The 17,391-nt window shown below is 36.0% G+C and overlaps 1 protein-coding gene across 1 annotated transcript; it reads left to right on the plus strand.

Annotated features, from left to right (window-relative positions):
- The first annotated feature begins 6,198 nt into the window (after positions 1-6,198).
- On the plus strand, positions 6,199-12,264 carry LOC144958135 (cytochrome c oxidase subunit NDUFA4-like). Its single transcript, XM_078889870.1, has 4 exons — positions 6,199-6,358; positions 9,381-9,469; positions 11,192-11,252; positions 11,784-12,264. The coding sequence occupies exons 1-4, from the start codon at positions 6,311-6,313 to the stop codon at positions 11,844-11,846; spliced, it is 261 nt and encodes an 86-aa protein (XP_078745996.1). The 5' UTR covers positions 6,199-6,310; the 3' UTR covers positions 11,847-12,264.
- Positions 12,265-17,391: the final 5,127 nt, after the last annotated feature.

Consider the following 17,391-nt stretch of genomic DNA (forward strand, 5'->3'; position numbering starts at 1 on the left):
GGTGAGAATTACCCATAAACGTTGACGGCAAAAAGCAATAACAAAGACCTGGGTGATGTCAACTTCATTTTATCTATAGATAGAATGCGCTTGGCCAAGGAGTTCACAACATTGCCATCCGGAAGTATAACGGACCAACACACAAACTCTGTGTAACCATGAAATTTTATAGTCTGGTTAATACAGTTTAGTGAGAACAACTCACAAACGCGGATGGCAAAAACAATAACAAAGGCCTGAGTGACGTCATCTGCATACTCTCTATAGATAGTTCGAAGATGACGTCACTCAGGTCTTTGTTATTGTTTTTTGCCATCCGCGTTTATGAGTAATGCTCACTGAACTGTATTAACCTGATAGTGCATGGGCCAGTGGGCGAAACCCTCCCCCCCCTGGGGGAGTTTTCGCCACATGGTTTTTCTGAAACAACAATATATCTTGAGTATTAATCCGGGTGTTACCGTTTTTTCAAGTGTCATTTACGAGAGTTACGGCCCTTGAAAGGTCATTAGGTGCAATTTTTTGTGAAATCGTTTTTGTGCATAAAATGGTTGTTTATCACCTTAAAATTGTTTCACATACAATCAATAATGGAATTTTATTGTAATTTCTCATTTTTTGCCTCATATCATAAAATATTTTACAAAGCTATATAGCGTTTTTAAATCTTTGATAGCCATTTTCTCTATAATTTGAAAAAAAAATCTATTACAGTGTACTTGTTTCCCTTCAGGATGAATAAACAAGAGGGATTTTGCACTAGCACAATTCAGGCATGCTTCAGGGACATATAACACAAATTAATCCGGGTGTTACAGTTTTTTCAAGTATCATTTACAGGAGTTCTGGCCCTTGAAAGGTCATCGGGTGCAATTTTTCGTGAACTCATTTTTGTGCATAAAATGATTGTTTATCACCCTAAAATTGCTTCAAATGCAATAAATAGTGGAATTTTATTGTCATTTCTCATTTTTTGCCTCATATCATAAAATATTTTACAAAGCCATATAGCGTTTTTAAATCTTTGATAGCCATTTTCTCTATAATTTGAAAAAAAAATATATTACAGTGTACTTGTTTCCCTTCAGGATGAATAAACAAGAGGGATTTTGCACTAGCACAATTCAGGCATGCTTCAGAAACATATAACACAAATTAATCCGGGTGTTACAGTTTTTTCAAGTATCATTTACAGGAGTTATGGCCCTTGAAAGGTCATCGGGTGCAATTTTTCGTGAATTCATTTTTGTGCATAAAATGATTGTTTATCACCCTAAAATTGCTTCAAATGCAATAAATAGTGGAATTTTATTGTCATTTCACATTTTTTGCCTCATATCATAAAATATTTTACAAAGCCATATAGCGTTTTTAAATCTTTGATAGCCATTTTCTCTATAATTTGAAAAAAAAAATCTATTACAGTGTACTTGTTTCCCTTCAGGATGAATAAACAAGAGGGATTTTGCACTAGCACAATTCAGGCATGCTTCAGGTACATATAACACAAATTAATCCGGGTGTTACAACTACAGTAGAAAACAATCAAGAAAGACAGCTGCACCAAGATAATTTTCTGTGGGTGTTCTGTAGGATGAAGTTGAATTCAGACGGAGAACGTTTCCCTTGCTGGAAAGGTTGGCTTTCATCAACAACTCCAAACCCCAAAATGAAAATGAAACCAACATGCCTTCAATTGTTGAATATATGCCTGTCATCAATGCTCCCATAACTGAAGCAGCTACAGTACAGAAGGTGCTACAACTATCTTTGGAGGCAACACAAGAGCTTGGTCAGCCATATATATTTGTAACATTTGACCTTGCTGTAGCAAAGAAAGCTTACGATATTGTCTGGCAAAACCCACAGCTTTACAAAACAGTCATTATTCACCTGGGTGTCTTTCACACCATAATGTCATATCTTGGTGCCCTGGGAAAGCTCCAAAGTGGATCTGGTTTTGAAGAAATTGTGACTGAAGCAGGGCTATGTGCACATGGTTCTATGGATAGGGTTATGAGTGGAAAGAACTACAACAGGGCTATACGAGTGCATATGTCTATTTTGGAGGCTCTAGAGAGGCTTCTGCTTGCAAAATTTGAGCTGGACACGGATTCAAAACTCAGTAAAGACCTCATGTCTTACATAAAGGAATTCACCGAAGGAATTTCAAGCCATACAGCTAATAAAATTCTCCAGTCAACTGTGTATGCTGAGTTATTTTCCCAGTATGAAGCCTTCAAAGAGAGTGTCCGCTCAGGAAAGTACGGACAAGACCAAGACATTTGCATCATTGAGGAAAGTGGTAACAGTGAAAAAAGACACGAACGTGGTCAAAATCAAGGAACAAATAAATTTATTTGGCCAGCTTCTTGTTTTGTCCCAAGAGCACAGTGTTGATCTTCAAAAAGTTCTTCAATATCCTCTAACACCTACTCCAAGGTCGCTGGCTTCATCAGATGGTTTACCTCTGAAGACCAACAAAGCAACTCTGTTGCACAAGCTCACGCCTGACAATTCATTAATGTTCGAGGATTATGCAAAAAAAAACAAAAACACCGTTTACATTGTTGATGGCAATGCACTGTTACAAACTCTGTCAGCAATCCCAAATACATTTGGTGAAGTAGCCAAACTTACATTTTCCTCCTTACCACAAGCAGCTTGTGTACACTTTGTGACTGATACTTACATAGAAGATTCAATCAAAGGTTGTGAGAGATTGAGGAGAGGATCTTCTGAAGATAATGCATACTTGTTAAGAGGATCTGCAACAACAGTGCCCAGACGTTGGAAATCATTTCTCAGCTGCGTTGATAACAAAAGATCCCTTATCAGGTTTCTCCTCAAGGAATGGGAAAGTAACGAATATGCAAAGAAACTGAGAAACAGGGAAATCTTCTTTGTCTGTGAAGAGAGATGCACCTTACTTTACAGTGACACGGATGAATTTACCACAGCTGTACCTTGTCTAGATCTCTACTCATCACAGGAAGAGGCAGACACACGAATTATACTGCACTGTCAATATGCTTCCCGCCAACCAAACTGTGAAACAATTGTTGTCAGATCACCAGACACGGATGTCTTCTTACTTCTCCTTTCATTCTCAGAGACAATTGGAAAGACCCTGATTTTTGATACTGGCTGTGGCAACAACAGGCGACAAATCAATGTCTCTCAGATAGCAAAGACTTTGTCTAAACAGATGTGTGATGCATTACTTGGTGTCCATGCATTCACAGGCTGTGACACAACAAGTTGCTTTGCTGGGCAAGGAAAGCTGAAAGCTCTAAAATTTCTTCAAAAGGAGGAAGATCTTAGAATTCTGTTCTCCAGATTTGGAACATCAGCAGCTGTTTCGAGTAATGACTGTCTCATGTTAGAGTCATTTGTGTGCAAGCTGTATGGCAAAACCTCATGCACAAGTGTCAACAAAGTGAGGTATGACATAGTTCGCCAGCGTTTCAAAGGAAAGAAAGGTACCATCTCATGCAGTGGTGGAATTGATCTGTGTCAGATGCCTCCTTGTAGTCAAGTATTGTCACTGCACATATCAAGAGCCAACTTTCAAACTCTCATTTGGAGGAATGCAGTGTGCCAGAATCCTAGCATTCCAAAACCAGAGGATAACGGTTGGCAGAGAAATTCTGCAAATGAATTGGAAGTAAAGTGGTTCAAAGATGATTTCATTCCAGATGAGTTGCAGGAAATTGTGTATGAAGAAAGCTGCACCAGTACTGACGAAGATACATATGCCGAGGATGGTAGTGATAGCTTTGACAGTGATTTCCTTGACGACACTTCAGAGGACGAAGAGGATTTTGCTACTGATGATGAGGATATGTAATAAATTGGTGAGCAGTGCAAACTGTTAAGGAGTAAAGCATGTTTGCAAAACACATAAGGATATTGTTTTTATGTACTTACTGCATCTTGAATCAAGAATCCCTTTTGAGTATCAATTATTCTTCATAATATAACAATGCGATTTCGTTCAAAAGTCTTCGGTAATGATGCTTCACTTGGGTTGTGAACAAATTAGTCTTTTTTCATGATATATCTATTGTTTTTACCACACCTTCAACTTACTTTTAAATGTGACAACTGGACATCAATACCATGTTTAAAAAGAATGAAAATTATGATGAATTTGGCATCCCACAAAGTGGAGAAAAATTTAAGGGTTGCGTACACTTTTAGTTTTTCCTGTGACGTAGAAATATGAAGGTTGTTGTTGAGGCTTGGGCCATAGCTTTCTTCAGGGCTACATTTTTAATGAACATGCTGTTTTTGGCCATATTTAAAATAATTTTTGTGTAAAACACTGAAATAGCCCATAAGTTTAGATAGGACACTTCATGAGATTAATGACAAATTGTTTCAACTTTCTGTGAATCTATAAAATATTTACAAATTGAAAGCTTGTGCACATAGTTTGATAGTATATTCAATTTCCTTCAGTTTGATACCCAATTTGCATATATTCGAATTAATATTGTAGTCTCCAGAGCCTTTGAAAGAAATGTTGTCTCTTTTTTGCAAGGGGACACAACTCACTTTTTTCAAAGGGCCATAACTCTCTTAAATGACACTTATTTTTACGGTAACAGTGGAATTTGTATGGCCAATAAGTTCTATTATTTGAAAAACATAGTGTCATAAACTCCCAAAGGGGGGGGGGGGGGGGGGGGAGGGGGGGTCCCAGTGGCCTAAGCACTATGACTATAAACGTTCATGGATACACACAGTTTTGTGTGCTGGTCCATTATACTTCCGGATGGCAATGTTATCAGCTTCTTAGCCAAGCGCATACTATTAATACTATCTATAGATAATATGCGCTGGGCTTAAAGGCTCATGAACTTTTATAGTCTGGATAATACAGTTACGTGAGAATTACTCATAAACATGGATGGCAAAAAACAATAACAAAGGCTCGATTGACGTCAACTTCATTCTATCAAAAGGTGAACGGGTTATTTATCGAGAGACAAGGTTAACAGCAATCATTTACGTTTAGTTTTTTTTTTTTAAACAGTCACCATGACATAAATCAAACACGAACAAAAATGTATTGTTCTAAAAACTAAACAAAACAAAAAGAGCAAAAAAAAAAAAACAAAAAAAAAAAACAAAACAACACATTATATTATTTTAACGCTTCAGAGGCGGAGTTCGACAACACGATCCGGGCTAGAACGACGTGTACTTTTTTGCAGGTCTGATAGCCCAAAGTGTTATGGTCTCTCATTGTTATCATGGAAAAATACTCTCAAACCAACGCAAAATATCAGACCTGTATGTGTGTGTGTGTGTGTGTATGTGTGTGTTTGTGTGTGTGCGTGTGTCAGTGTGCGTGCGTGCGTGATGGGTGCGCGCGCGCGCGCGTGTGTGTGTGTGTTAAGATATAGTTGTCATCTTTGACATGTTTGTATCTTTGGTTGCAAAAGCGGTGCCATGGCTACCGGTGATGTTTATATAGAATGTCAAATTAAGAATAACGATATTATTTTGATCTTGATGATGTATATTCTTTCTCTGACTACGTAAAGCATTTATTGTTTATTCCTTACATGTATCATTTTGAAGTTTTTGAGGCAAGAATCAATTATAAAGATCTGGTATTTATAAGGAGTAGTGAATCCCAAAATGGTTAGCAGTAAAAAAATCGAATATTAGGCATCCATATCACCTATTATTTATTAATATGAAAACAATATACCCCCCCCCCCCCCCCCCCCCCACACACACACACACACACACATACACATGTACACAAAGATAGTATCACAGCGACGTAAATCAAACACATAATACCTTCTCCTACACAGAAAAAAACACTTGTCTGCCCTATCACATAAATATAGAAAAACAAACAAACAAAACAAAAAACTAAAGCAATCATACAAACAACGAAAACAAAACGAGTTGAGTTCAATTTTCTCGTGAAAATAATGACAACAATATAGTTGTATTGCTTCACGTCTATTTTTATACTCTCAAAACCAAACAGCTTTGCATTAAGAATTACATTTATTTATCAATTTATTTTTTAATTTCCCATTTTTTCTCAAACATAAAAATAAAAAATACATATCATTTGAAGTATGTGCAGAATATTAAGATTATTGCATGAATTTGTAAGTTTTTGAAATAGACATTTCTTCGTGGATTGGAGACTTCTTCAAGTGACCTCGGTGACCGAGTAGTTCTCAGGCCTCCTTTATAAACAGGGCCCCTCGCTAAGGAAGGTTATATTATTTTATATTTTTATCTCGTGTAGGTCCCTACTCAACTCGTTTTAACCATGCCTATGAAAGGATTGACGTTCGCCAGCATTAGAAAGCACCCCTCTGTGAGTATATATTTTTAAAAGGGTTTATGCTTATAAATTCATACTAAAATTATAGAACATCGGGGTCGTTGTCTGCTGCATTTTAGCAGTCTGCATGTCAACATGATCTCTGTCAACTATCTACGTCGTCAAATTGTTGGGCTTTTACTTCTCTATAAGCACTGAGTTGAGCTCTTTATTTTTTTTTTATCTGCTTCATCTTTTTGAGTATGTGACAATTGTGACCAGAAGAATATGAATGAGTTATAATTGAAATTGAAAGACGTTTTAGTTTTAGAATTGTTCTAGAGTCTTGCTCTCATGCATAGTCGTATTGAATTCTGTTCTCAACTCTTTGCTCTTGACCCTTACACTCTTGACTGAATACACAGTGAACACTTTCCTACTCTGCTGCAATGAAAGCTTTGGCAGTCATTCCTACTTAGGATTTGGAGAGGTGGATCTCAAAAATCAAGATGTCCCCTCTAAAAACTAAAACGAACCGATTTTCTCCATATACAGGCGCCACTCAGACCCCTGATTATACATCCAATGTAATGGGTTATGTATAATGCATAGTTTATTAAACATTTATATAGATATACGATACATCAGTCAATGGATTCAAACTTGAAATAATCGGGAGTCGTATACATCCTCACCATTTCAATGTGTAATATTTTTGTCAAACTTTCTCAATAAGGAAGTGTAGAGTAACCATGAATATAGATTGAATCCACAAGAGATGCTTTGAAAGACTTATACCCATCAGTAAATGTTTAAAATGTTTACAAAATGATATAATTAATGTGAAGGGAATTAATTAAATGGAAAGGTAAAAAAAAAAAAAAAGCCTTCTGATGAATGGATTATTTGTTCTGAAATTTAGTCATTTGACGGAATATCTGTCAAGGAAAAATAACCAACACTCCCCGAAATTGTTCTGCTTTCTACTGGCCATAAAAATGGGTTTAAAACTATTTCGTCTATTAACTGTTAATTTGGCTCCTTTTGCATGATACAGATATTTGATATCTAAAGCTACAGCAACACTTTCAAAGGCGGCTGCACGACTGTTTCTAGATTGCAAATCTTAGTTACGAACAATTATGGAAAAGCCGTTTTTCTGGTCTAATGGTATATATTTTTTTCCTTTGGATAGATATTACTTTTAACTCCAGTTGAGCTAGTCAGTATATTTACTATATATTAGTCATTGAGTGGCACCTGTATGTGGAATTTCATCCCTCTCTTTCTCTCCCCGTGCTCATACTTGCTCATATCTTATGCTCTCTATGCTATTGCTCTCTCAACTGAATACACAATGAACTTTCTTACTCTGCATGAAAGCTTTGGTAGGCTGGAATCCTGCTTCCGATTTGTAGAGTTGGACGTCAAATCAAGATGTTCCCTCTAAAAACGAACCGATTTTCTCAGCCGACATAACCGACCTATCTGCATCAGATTCATTTCATTGGTATGTCTTGTGAAGCGTGAAATATTCTTTTCATAAGTAATCCATGCAAAATAGACTTGATACAAGTTTCAGTGCATTACTCTAACTATAATATATCTTTAGTTGAAGATTGTTGAGAATTCTCTATTTTTCAACTCTGAAAACTTGCATGTTCTCCCCAAATGCTGCAAGATGCCTCCTTTCTAGTTCTTTGACTGCTCTTTTTGTCACCTTCCACAAATTCCAGCTAACTGACAAAGCCAATAACTTACCTTTTGCAATACTTACCCCCTAATAAAGCTAATAAAGGAATAACCTTCATATTCTTCCCTTTTATCAACATTGTAACATTTGTCACCGTATAGAGATTTTACAGCTTTAGCCTATGGGATTTTTATAAGAACATTACAATGTTGCAAATCAAAATTTCATGACAAAATGAAATTTATAATTTGGATTATAAGTCAAAATACACATACCTCGTAAATAAAATCTCTATGGTGACATAATACGTTATCTATAATTTTATTTCATTGAAGAGATTTTACACAGTATACCATATCCCCAGAAAAATGACATTTTGAGAAAATAGCAAAATAGCTGTCCCGTTTTACTTTCTTACTACCAATACCCTTTTCGACCATTTTTCGTGTTAAGTATATTTTGTGAAGTTGGGACTTTAATATTCTTAAGATAATGAAATATCATTTTCCATCATCTTAAAATCAATTTTTAGGATTTTCCTCGTGGTTAAACCCAAACCACCCCTTATAGTCCCTGGACTTGGAAGAGACGACTCTCCTTTCTCCACAATTTATTCTTAGGCTGGTGCTACATTTCTGGCAGTCATGATTATTTGGCTTTTAACGAAAGCAAAGTACAGTCTAAAGCAGTTTAACCAAGCATGTTTTCCATATTTACAGAACATTTGATTAAGTTATCTGTATTAGATGATTTTTCATAAATTTTTAAAATTAATGAAAAAAAAAGAAAAAACCAAAACGAAAATGGAAAAATTTCAAGAAAACCAAATAACTTTTTTTCATATTCATTTGTTATTGTTGAATGTTGCATAATATTTACAAAAAAAAAAAAAAAATTAAAACAGTATAGTATTGAGTCATTGTGTTGTCTGAATATAGGCCTTGTTTTGTTCAGTGTGGACGTCAGTAAAACGGGTTTGCGACATTATCCAGCCATTTTGGTACTTAAAATTTGGTCAATATAAATATATTCACAGAAAGAATCGTGATTTCAGTCGTAAATTCTGGTACTGAATTTCGGTCATTAGTGGAAATAGAGAAATTCTCTTTGCCTCTATGCCTAATCGTCGGCCAGTTGAGCCCAGATCTCTGAATGAATTACTCTGCATTGTTAGACTCAACTACACGGTTAGATTGAAAAAATTTTGCTATAAAAAAACATTGTTTGTCTGATAATAGAATGGAATGTAGTTCGCAAAGGTGACACACACTCATCGCCCCCCCCCCCCCCCCCCCCCAGTATTACTTTTATTAAAGGAGCATTTTCTTTTTACTAGTTGAGCAGCTCTAATTCATTGCTATTCTATCTCTATTACTATTACAGCTTATCCCACTGTACATCAGTGTTGGAGGAGGAATGCTCATGGCATTTGCTTATCTTGGTAGACTTGCCATCCAGAACCCAGATGTTGGGTAAGCTCCCCTTTTTAAAGAATGGCTTTTGTAGCCTTGTAATAATAATGATAGATGTTTGTGTAATGTATTTTCAAAATTATATAATGCTCAATGTGCTTTACATTAGTTGTAAGTGGGGTAGCAGACACTATTTTTATAACAAAGTCCAACCTAAGAAAATCCACTGTACCGGACTCCTCTCAAATTGCAGTTGGTGTTTGTATTTAGTAATGAACAAAAATGAATATCTTCAAAAAAGGAACAAAATACCAAACCTGGAACATTTCAGGCCTAATACTAATACCCTTCTTCAGCCAACATTCAAAACTTTAAACATAAAATGCATGTTTTTAAGTAATGCATTTTTGTTTGGCTGAAGAAGGGTTTTGAGTCGGATATGTTCTGTGATTTGTATTTTAACTTTCAGTCAATAGCTTCAAACAGCTTATCACTTGGTATTTGCATTTCTGACTCACCATGTCAATGTAGTGTTCTGTTGGCATGAACTAGGTGAAAGGTAACTTAACTGATCATAGAATGATTAGGAAAAGAGAATTTAGTTATTCAGTTGAAAAAAGATCTCTTCTCAATGAAAACATTTGTCTAAAATTCAATTCCATCTTGTTTACTCCCACTTGTTTTGATATCAACTTATGAAATGAAATCAAAACTTGAATATAATTCAAACCACTTTACTGGGTGATCAAGTCGATAGAATCAACTTATATATGTCTTCAGACTGACTCCTGAAGCACGTCCGTCCAGAGTCATCACATATCAATCATAAAGCTACTTTTCTCATTTTGGTCTGTCTGTATGGAACACCATTCCACAGAGCACCCGACAATCCAAATCGTAGCGGGTGGTTGGATGGGAGCATCACCCTTGAATCATATACCTATGATGTTCGCATGGGTGTACGATCCGATAGTGATGTCGTTTCTTCTTCTCTTCACTAGCCTATCCTGCTTCTTTGGTTTGTGATTGTATTTTTGACAGGGGATATTTTTTTTTTTCTGTAAATCTTCTGCCTGTTTGTTCTTGGTTATTTATAATTTAGCTTATATCTTTAGGTTATGATTTTGATTTACATTTGTACTATTTTTGTTAGATTGCTTGTTTTTTTGTTTCAGCGGTCTCTCATAACCTCAATTGTGTTGGAAGAGACCTAAAGCAACAACAAAGCAATCCAAATCGTATTCAAGAAATCCTTGAAAACATTTCTTTTTTTCATCATATACTTTCTATATTGTTTTGTGATGTAATTTCAAGCACCAAGAGCCTCATTGTTGAGGATACTGTGCGCTCTGTCTTATTATTTTAAATTTTTGTTTGGACTACAAGCAGCCAAGTAGAATAGGGCATGATAGTTCATTGGGTAGCTCACTCACCTTACGAGTAAAGGAACCGACTTCAGCTCAGTGTGACCACAGGGTTTTTTTCTCTAGTCTGTCATCTAATGTTGAAAGGATAGCTGGGTTTGAATCTGAAAGTACTGTGTGATCGACTGTCTTATACATATAACAATAAGCAATTATCGTCTGTTTCAATTATAGAAATGGTGACTCTAGGCCTAACATCCTTTCAAGGGTAAAGCAAGCATTTTCAACCAGTTAGAACTAGCCATCAAACTTTTCCTTCCCTCTCAAAATGTGTATTATGGACGTTTTAAAAAATATTTGCATTTGTCCACATTTTGAATACCATTGCATTAGAATTATATTTTCTTATTGTTTTCAGCTGGCACTCCAAGAAAGATGAGATCGCCAACGAAAGATGGCCTGAAAACAAACAATACAAGGTTAGCAATTTCAGATATTTTGCTCAATCTATAAATTGCTAGTCAATCGATTTTCCAAATTGAAATGATCAGTCCGAATTATGTCTAACGACTTGGCCACCTATTTTTTATATTATATTTAAAGATCATTACTTTTTATTTTGACGTGAAACAGCGACTTAAAAAAAAATTGTGATCAAAATGTAACCAGTGACAATTTGTGCTGAATGAAATCTGGATTAGCTAGACACTTTGAACTTCAAATAACCGTGGAAATATAAATTATAACTCATTGCCTCAAACACTTCCATGTTGGGACCGTTCAACTGGAAATGGGAGTCTCACGCTGACCAGTTTTTCCTTTATTACAAAGAAAGATGCTTGAATCTTTCATTTTAATTTTAAATTCATTTTTCACCAGATTGAGACGGCAGGTTGGTGTTCCCCCCCCCCCCCCCCCTCATTCATTCATTTTCTTTTTTCCTGGACAAGTCATCCTTTCAAAATGCTTTTGTTCACTTTAACTTTTCTACTATCTCTCTCTCCTTGCAGTTCTACTCCCCAACTAGGGATTACAGCAAATTGTCGGAGGACAGCTCAAGGCCCAAGCTCTAAGCAACGAAAGGATCTCTCCTTTGTGTAAAATCCTGTACAATAGTGGGATATGATTGCCGCATGAGGAGTGAATGTGTGTATTTGTCTCGTTTGTTCTTGTTGGTATTAACAAAGTTCATGTGAATAATTAACATCTGGAAGAGATCAGTGCGAGAATGAAAGTTAGAATCAGTTGCGTGTGGAATGTCAAATTTGTAGATTAATGTAAAGCTTTTATTTCAGTTGATGTAGGCCCACTCAAAATTTTAAAACAAATGTAAAATATTTTTGGCATGAATTTTGATAAAAGATATAGTTCTGATTTATAGTTGTAGCTTTATTTTTTTGTTAGTTGTTTTATTCTATAACTTAAAAGGTATTTTGGAACATCTAATGTAATGAAAAATATTGATGCCAATAAAGAATTAAAATAAAATAATAGTTGTTAAGATTGCTTGGGATAGAAATGTTTGTGAGACACGGGGTTCCTGACCATAGTGGGCAGTTAGGTCGCTTACTATGTCTTCTATGCCCTTATATCTTTTTTACAATTGCTTTTTGTCTTTTTGTCTTTTTCGTGGAATGAGATACTTGGTTTTGTCTTTTTCCTTTGCCAGAGTCTTGGCTTAGAGGGGATCATGTCAAATGTATAGTGTTATTAATGGGAATGGGAGATTTTTTGGTCTTGTTAACATAAATAAAAATATGATTTTGTAAACACTCTTAATAATTGATAATTGAGCTTTATATATAGCGCAATATCCACTAAATGTGCTCAAAGCGCTTTACAAGGGGTCCCTGGTCAACAGCAATATTTAACATGTAGGACGGGACATGCCGCCTGTTAAGACAACGCTGTTAACGACCAGGTACTCATTTTACACCCGAGTACGGTGAAAGTGAGTAAAGAGCCTTTTCCAAGGACTCAACTGTGCGCCGAGCGCGAGGCTCGAACCCAGGACCTTCCAATCCGAAAGCGAGTGTCATACAAGACCACATAGCCGTCTAAGTGGGACCTGTGCTCGTGTGGATGAGACTTGGGTGATCTCTACAATGATATTGTGCTCTGGAATTGCATCCCATTCCCTCTTTAAACCATTCATTCCTTTGTCTTTTTCTGGTGCCCTTTCAATTTTCTTCTATTTACAGGCACTGAAATGACTTAAAATGTGTTTCAAGCGCTGTAAAACGCTTAAAAACAGAAACGCTGGGATGCAAATATGATCCTTGGTCTCAAAATGGTGTCGTGTTTGGATGATTTGGATGCTGCAGATTTGATTAATAAAATACAGTACTTGCTGCAATCTTCAGGGAGAAGCCAAAAAGTGTTAGAATCCGAGCATGCAGAAATCTGATGCTAATCAGAGTTGTTAAAATAGATAAAAATTGTCACTGTCCAGCATTCTGAGGACTGTATACAAGACTTGGACCAATTTTAAACGTTTTTAAAGATTTATTAGGATGAATTAGTCTCTTAAAGTGGGAAGATATATCTATTATTAATGTTCATTTTAAATTAAAATTGATTTTTCGGCATCGATTCACTCTTTGACCTGATGCCGTTTTGAGACTTGTTTCACAATGGGGTTGATAAAGGTCATTGGTCACTTTGCAAAGTGTAATCAAAGTGACCTATATAGTGAAGTGTCTGGGTGGGGATCCTGACCTCCCATAGTGGGCAGGGGGGTACATACTGTCTCTTCTATCCCATTATATCTGTTTTCCAACTTGCTTTCTGTCTTTGTCTTGGCATGAGATTACTTGGTTTTGTCCTGGCCCTGGCCGGAGTCCTAGATGGGAGGGAAACGGTCAAATGCATAGTTATTGTTTTGGGAGATATTTTTTTCCATGTAAATCTGTAATGTATTTTTAATGTATAATGTAGGCATTCGAGTGTATTCCTCGTTGGATTTTGTGCTTGTGTCTGGATGAGACTTATAGGTGATCTCAAACTAGGTGCATTGGTGGATGCTCTTGGAATCTCCATCTGATCCTTATTTGTTCACAGTTCCCCTATGTCTTAGTTTTTCAAGAACTTTTAACTATCCCATTTTCTTCCTTTTTACTGGCGCTGATATAACCTAAATGTGTTGCAAGCGCCGTAAAACCCTTAACAAAAAAAAGTAGTGAAGTGTCCACAGCGTTTAAAATATCTATCCCCATTGGGCACGTTTACAACTTCTATCTGTTAAATATCCAATCATTGGGACAGGAACAAATCATGTGATTGATGACTGGTTGGACGAAAACCCGAATATAGATCACTCCCATTTTGACCTGCCTCAAAACATGGTGATACAGGGGACCAGACTGGAAAATAAAAATTTGTAATACGGAATTTCAGGCTGGATCATTCTGACATAATATCAAATGTTTATTCTCAATCTACTTTAACCATAGTGGGCAGGGAGGTACATACTGTCTTCTATCCCCCTGTCTGTTTTCCAATATGCTTTCTGTCTTTGTCTTGGAATGAGAACTTGGTTTTGTCCTGGCCCTAGCAGGATATCCTGGCTGGGAGGGAAACGGTCAAATGTATAGTTAGTTTTGGGAGATTATATTTTTTTACTTGTAAATCATCTCTCTGTTCTGCACTGTATTATGTTTTAAGTATGATATATGATTTGTAAACATTTGAGTGTATTCTCAGTGGGGACCTGTGCTTGTGTCTGGATGAGACTTTTAGGTGATCTCAAACTGAGTACACTGATAGTGTGCTCTTGGAATCTACATCTGTTCCCTATTTGAACCAATTCCCCTTTGTGTACCGTATTCTTGGGTGCTTAATTGTAAGAGACAGAAAAAAAATGGGAAGAATGATCAGTAAGATTTTTGTAAGTCAAAATTTTATTTCAAATGTCAGTTCAGTACAGTATGTAATTTTACATAGTCATTGACCCTGTCACCTTATACATGTATTTTACAATGAACAAAATAAAAATTATGGTTCATATTATATAAATTATTATCACCATCTATTGTACAAATTTTCAACAGTGTTATTATTATATGAGAAATAAGTCGGAAGAATTTGTCTTCCAATCATAGAAGTTCGAGATTTCTGCAAGCTCTTTTCCTTTTTCAATCCACAAATATCAAAACAAATTGACACGCATAACTCATCCAACCACAGAACAAGGGCAAATGTGACCAATCATTTCAGAATACTGTTATAAAATTTATGTTCATAATACTCAGTCGTAACGACGTCACTTCCTTCCTAATGACGCATGGTAACTTATTAACACTGGCTCTAAACTATCGCAACAATGGCTGATGCCGTAAGAAATACTTCTCAGGCGAGCATAAAAGCGTATCCAGAGGGGAAAAAAACCCATAAATTTGATCATGTTTTGACTTTTACACATTCTGATCACAAGGCATATGAAAAGTTCGAGCCAGCATGAAGAATAAAAAGTAATGATTTTCTTTGTTTAGAACCAAGATGGCCGCCATTGCCAGGCGGCGTGACATCAGACTATTGAATCCAATTGAATGTCGGTCAAAATCACCAGGACAGGGCACCGTTGGCTCGAATAGACAGAACAAAATTGGCATCAATCAGCTCTTTGATATTGTTTTTAAGCTGTATTGAGTCTATTCATTTTCGTATCCGTTCAGTTCTAGCTCATGAATAACCAGTGTCATTGGCCATAGAATGTAATGTATGCATTTCTGTAACTTACAACAAACATGAATCATACCAACACACTAAACTACGTGTAACTTAAAACTTTATATTTCTATTCATACATTTATTTTGTGAGAATCAATGTCCAAAGGTGTTCTGAAAATGTTTCACTTCGATGATAGAAAACAAAAAAATTTTAATTCCGAAATAAAATGTTCGCTTTCGCTTCTTGTTCAGTTCGGTAACTGAAAACAAAGGGGTCACTCACTTTGCTATGATGATAAAACGAGACCTACTGAGAGGAAAGGTCAAACTGAGAGAAAAACAGACCTGAAAGGAATATCATGCACTCAGTTTAAAGCCTTTGTGACAGCCATTTTAATGACCAAGTTCTCACTAAATTATATCACTCAAGACTATAAATGTTTACGATTACACATAGTATGTGTGTTGGTCCATTATATCTGGCTGATGTGAGTATTTTACCTGAAAGCATAGCATCACTATGTATGTAGACTCAAAATTTGGCTGTAGAGGTATGACACTGAAGCCTCATGCGCTCCAGGCAGGATAGAAACACTAATGCCAGCCTCAATTACTAACCCCCCCCCCCCCCCCAAAAAAAAAAAAAAACAATAAAAAAATCTTGATTATATAAAGGCAATATCCACTAAAATGCTCAAAGCACTTTACAAGGGGTCCCTAGCCAACAGCAACATATATATAATATGTAGGATGAGACATGTCAAGCGATACCATAATTTTTTTTCAACAGAAACAACGCTGTCAACAACCAGGTACTCACTTTACAAGTACAGTAAGAGAATATGAGTAAAGTGTTTTTTCCAGACTCAACTATGCGCTGCATAGGGTGGATCTCTAATCCTGGAGCTTCCAGTCCAAATGCGAGAGTCATACAACTGGACGACAAAGCCGTTCTCTGGCAATGCTGATGACCTTCGGAGGACGGTATAATTTTGTATCGGCATCGGAATCCAGCTTTGATCTACCTAAGGGAAATGAACGAAGTAGTAGAAGAAGAAGAAAATAACCAGAGAATTACAAAAATTTAGCTTTTCACGGGTTACAAAATGGCATTCTTGATCTGCCAACCCTTCCGATTTGATTGGGAAATTCCTGATTTGGTTGCCCTGTTTCGATTAACTCCCGATTACAGATCTATTTTGCCGATGAACGATTCACATTTTTATTACTTTTTTAAAGGGAATGTTAATAAACATGATAAATAAATGATAACAATTGAGAAATACGATAAAATAATTCAATCACCATGGTTATGATTGATAAAATATGATATATGGTGCTTCATTTACTTGGAGCTGCTAATAGTAGATAATCAAAACCAAAATTTGAAGGTTGAGATAAAGTTAGATAATAAGATATTTGTAAAGAGCTCAGAAATTAAACAACAATGCAAAAAAAAAAAAACCAAATCAAATTGTCTTGGAAAAACAAAAAAACAAAGTGATAAGAGTTTTTAAAGTTTTATATTCATTTGACTTGGATTTGATCATAGCAATGGAATGACATCATCTAAAACGAACCATATGTGTTAAATAATTATCAACTAATGATAATTAAATAATAATTGATTTCTTAATACAAATCTTTAGACTTTAGAACAATTGATTACATTGGTCGATTTCAGGCACTCTCTGCACCAAGCTGCTTTTGAACGGTGTCTTGTTGCAACAATTTCATCCATGTAACTCGGAGATATGCATAATATACGGACATATGTCAATTAACACACATGCTCTGAGATATGAATATATATGGACACATATCAATTGACACACACACACAAAGTCAGAAAGGACTCTTATGTGCCTTAACTTTCTGCCAGATCTTACACAGACCCATCTACCCATTCACTACTGGGTGAACAGGGGGAATCGGAAGAAGAAAAAAAAA

The sequence above is a fragment of the Berghia stephanieae genome, chromosome 12, assembly GCF_034508935.2.
Source record: "Berghia stephanieae isolate SIO BIC M18660-M18661 chromosome 12, UCSD_Bste_1.3, whole genome shotgun sequence".
NCBI classification, from domain to species: domain Eukaryota; kingdom Metazoa; phylum Mollusca; class Gastropoda; order Nudibranchia; family Aeolidiidae; genus Berghia; species Berghia stephanieae.

Coding starts and splice junctions, on each gene's coding strand:
- LOC144958135 (XM_078889870.1), top strand. CDS start 6,311: ATGCCTATGAAAGGATTGACGTTCGCCAGCATTAGAAAGCACCCCTCT. Junction 6,359..9,380: donor GCATTAGAAAGCACCCCTCT/GTGAGTATATAT, acceptor TTACTATTACAG/CTTATCCCACTGTACATCAG. Junction 9,470..11,191: donor ATCCAGAACCCAGATGTTGG/GTAAGCTCCCCT, acceptor TATTGTTTTCAG/CTGGCACTCCAAGAAAGATG.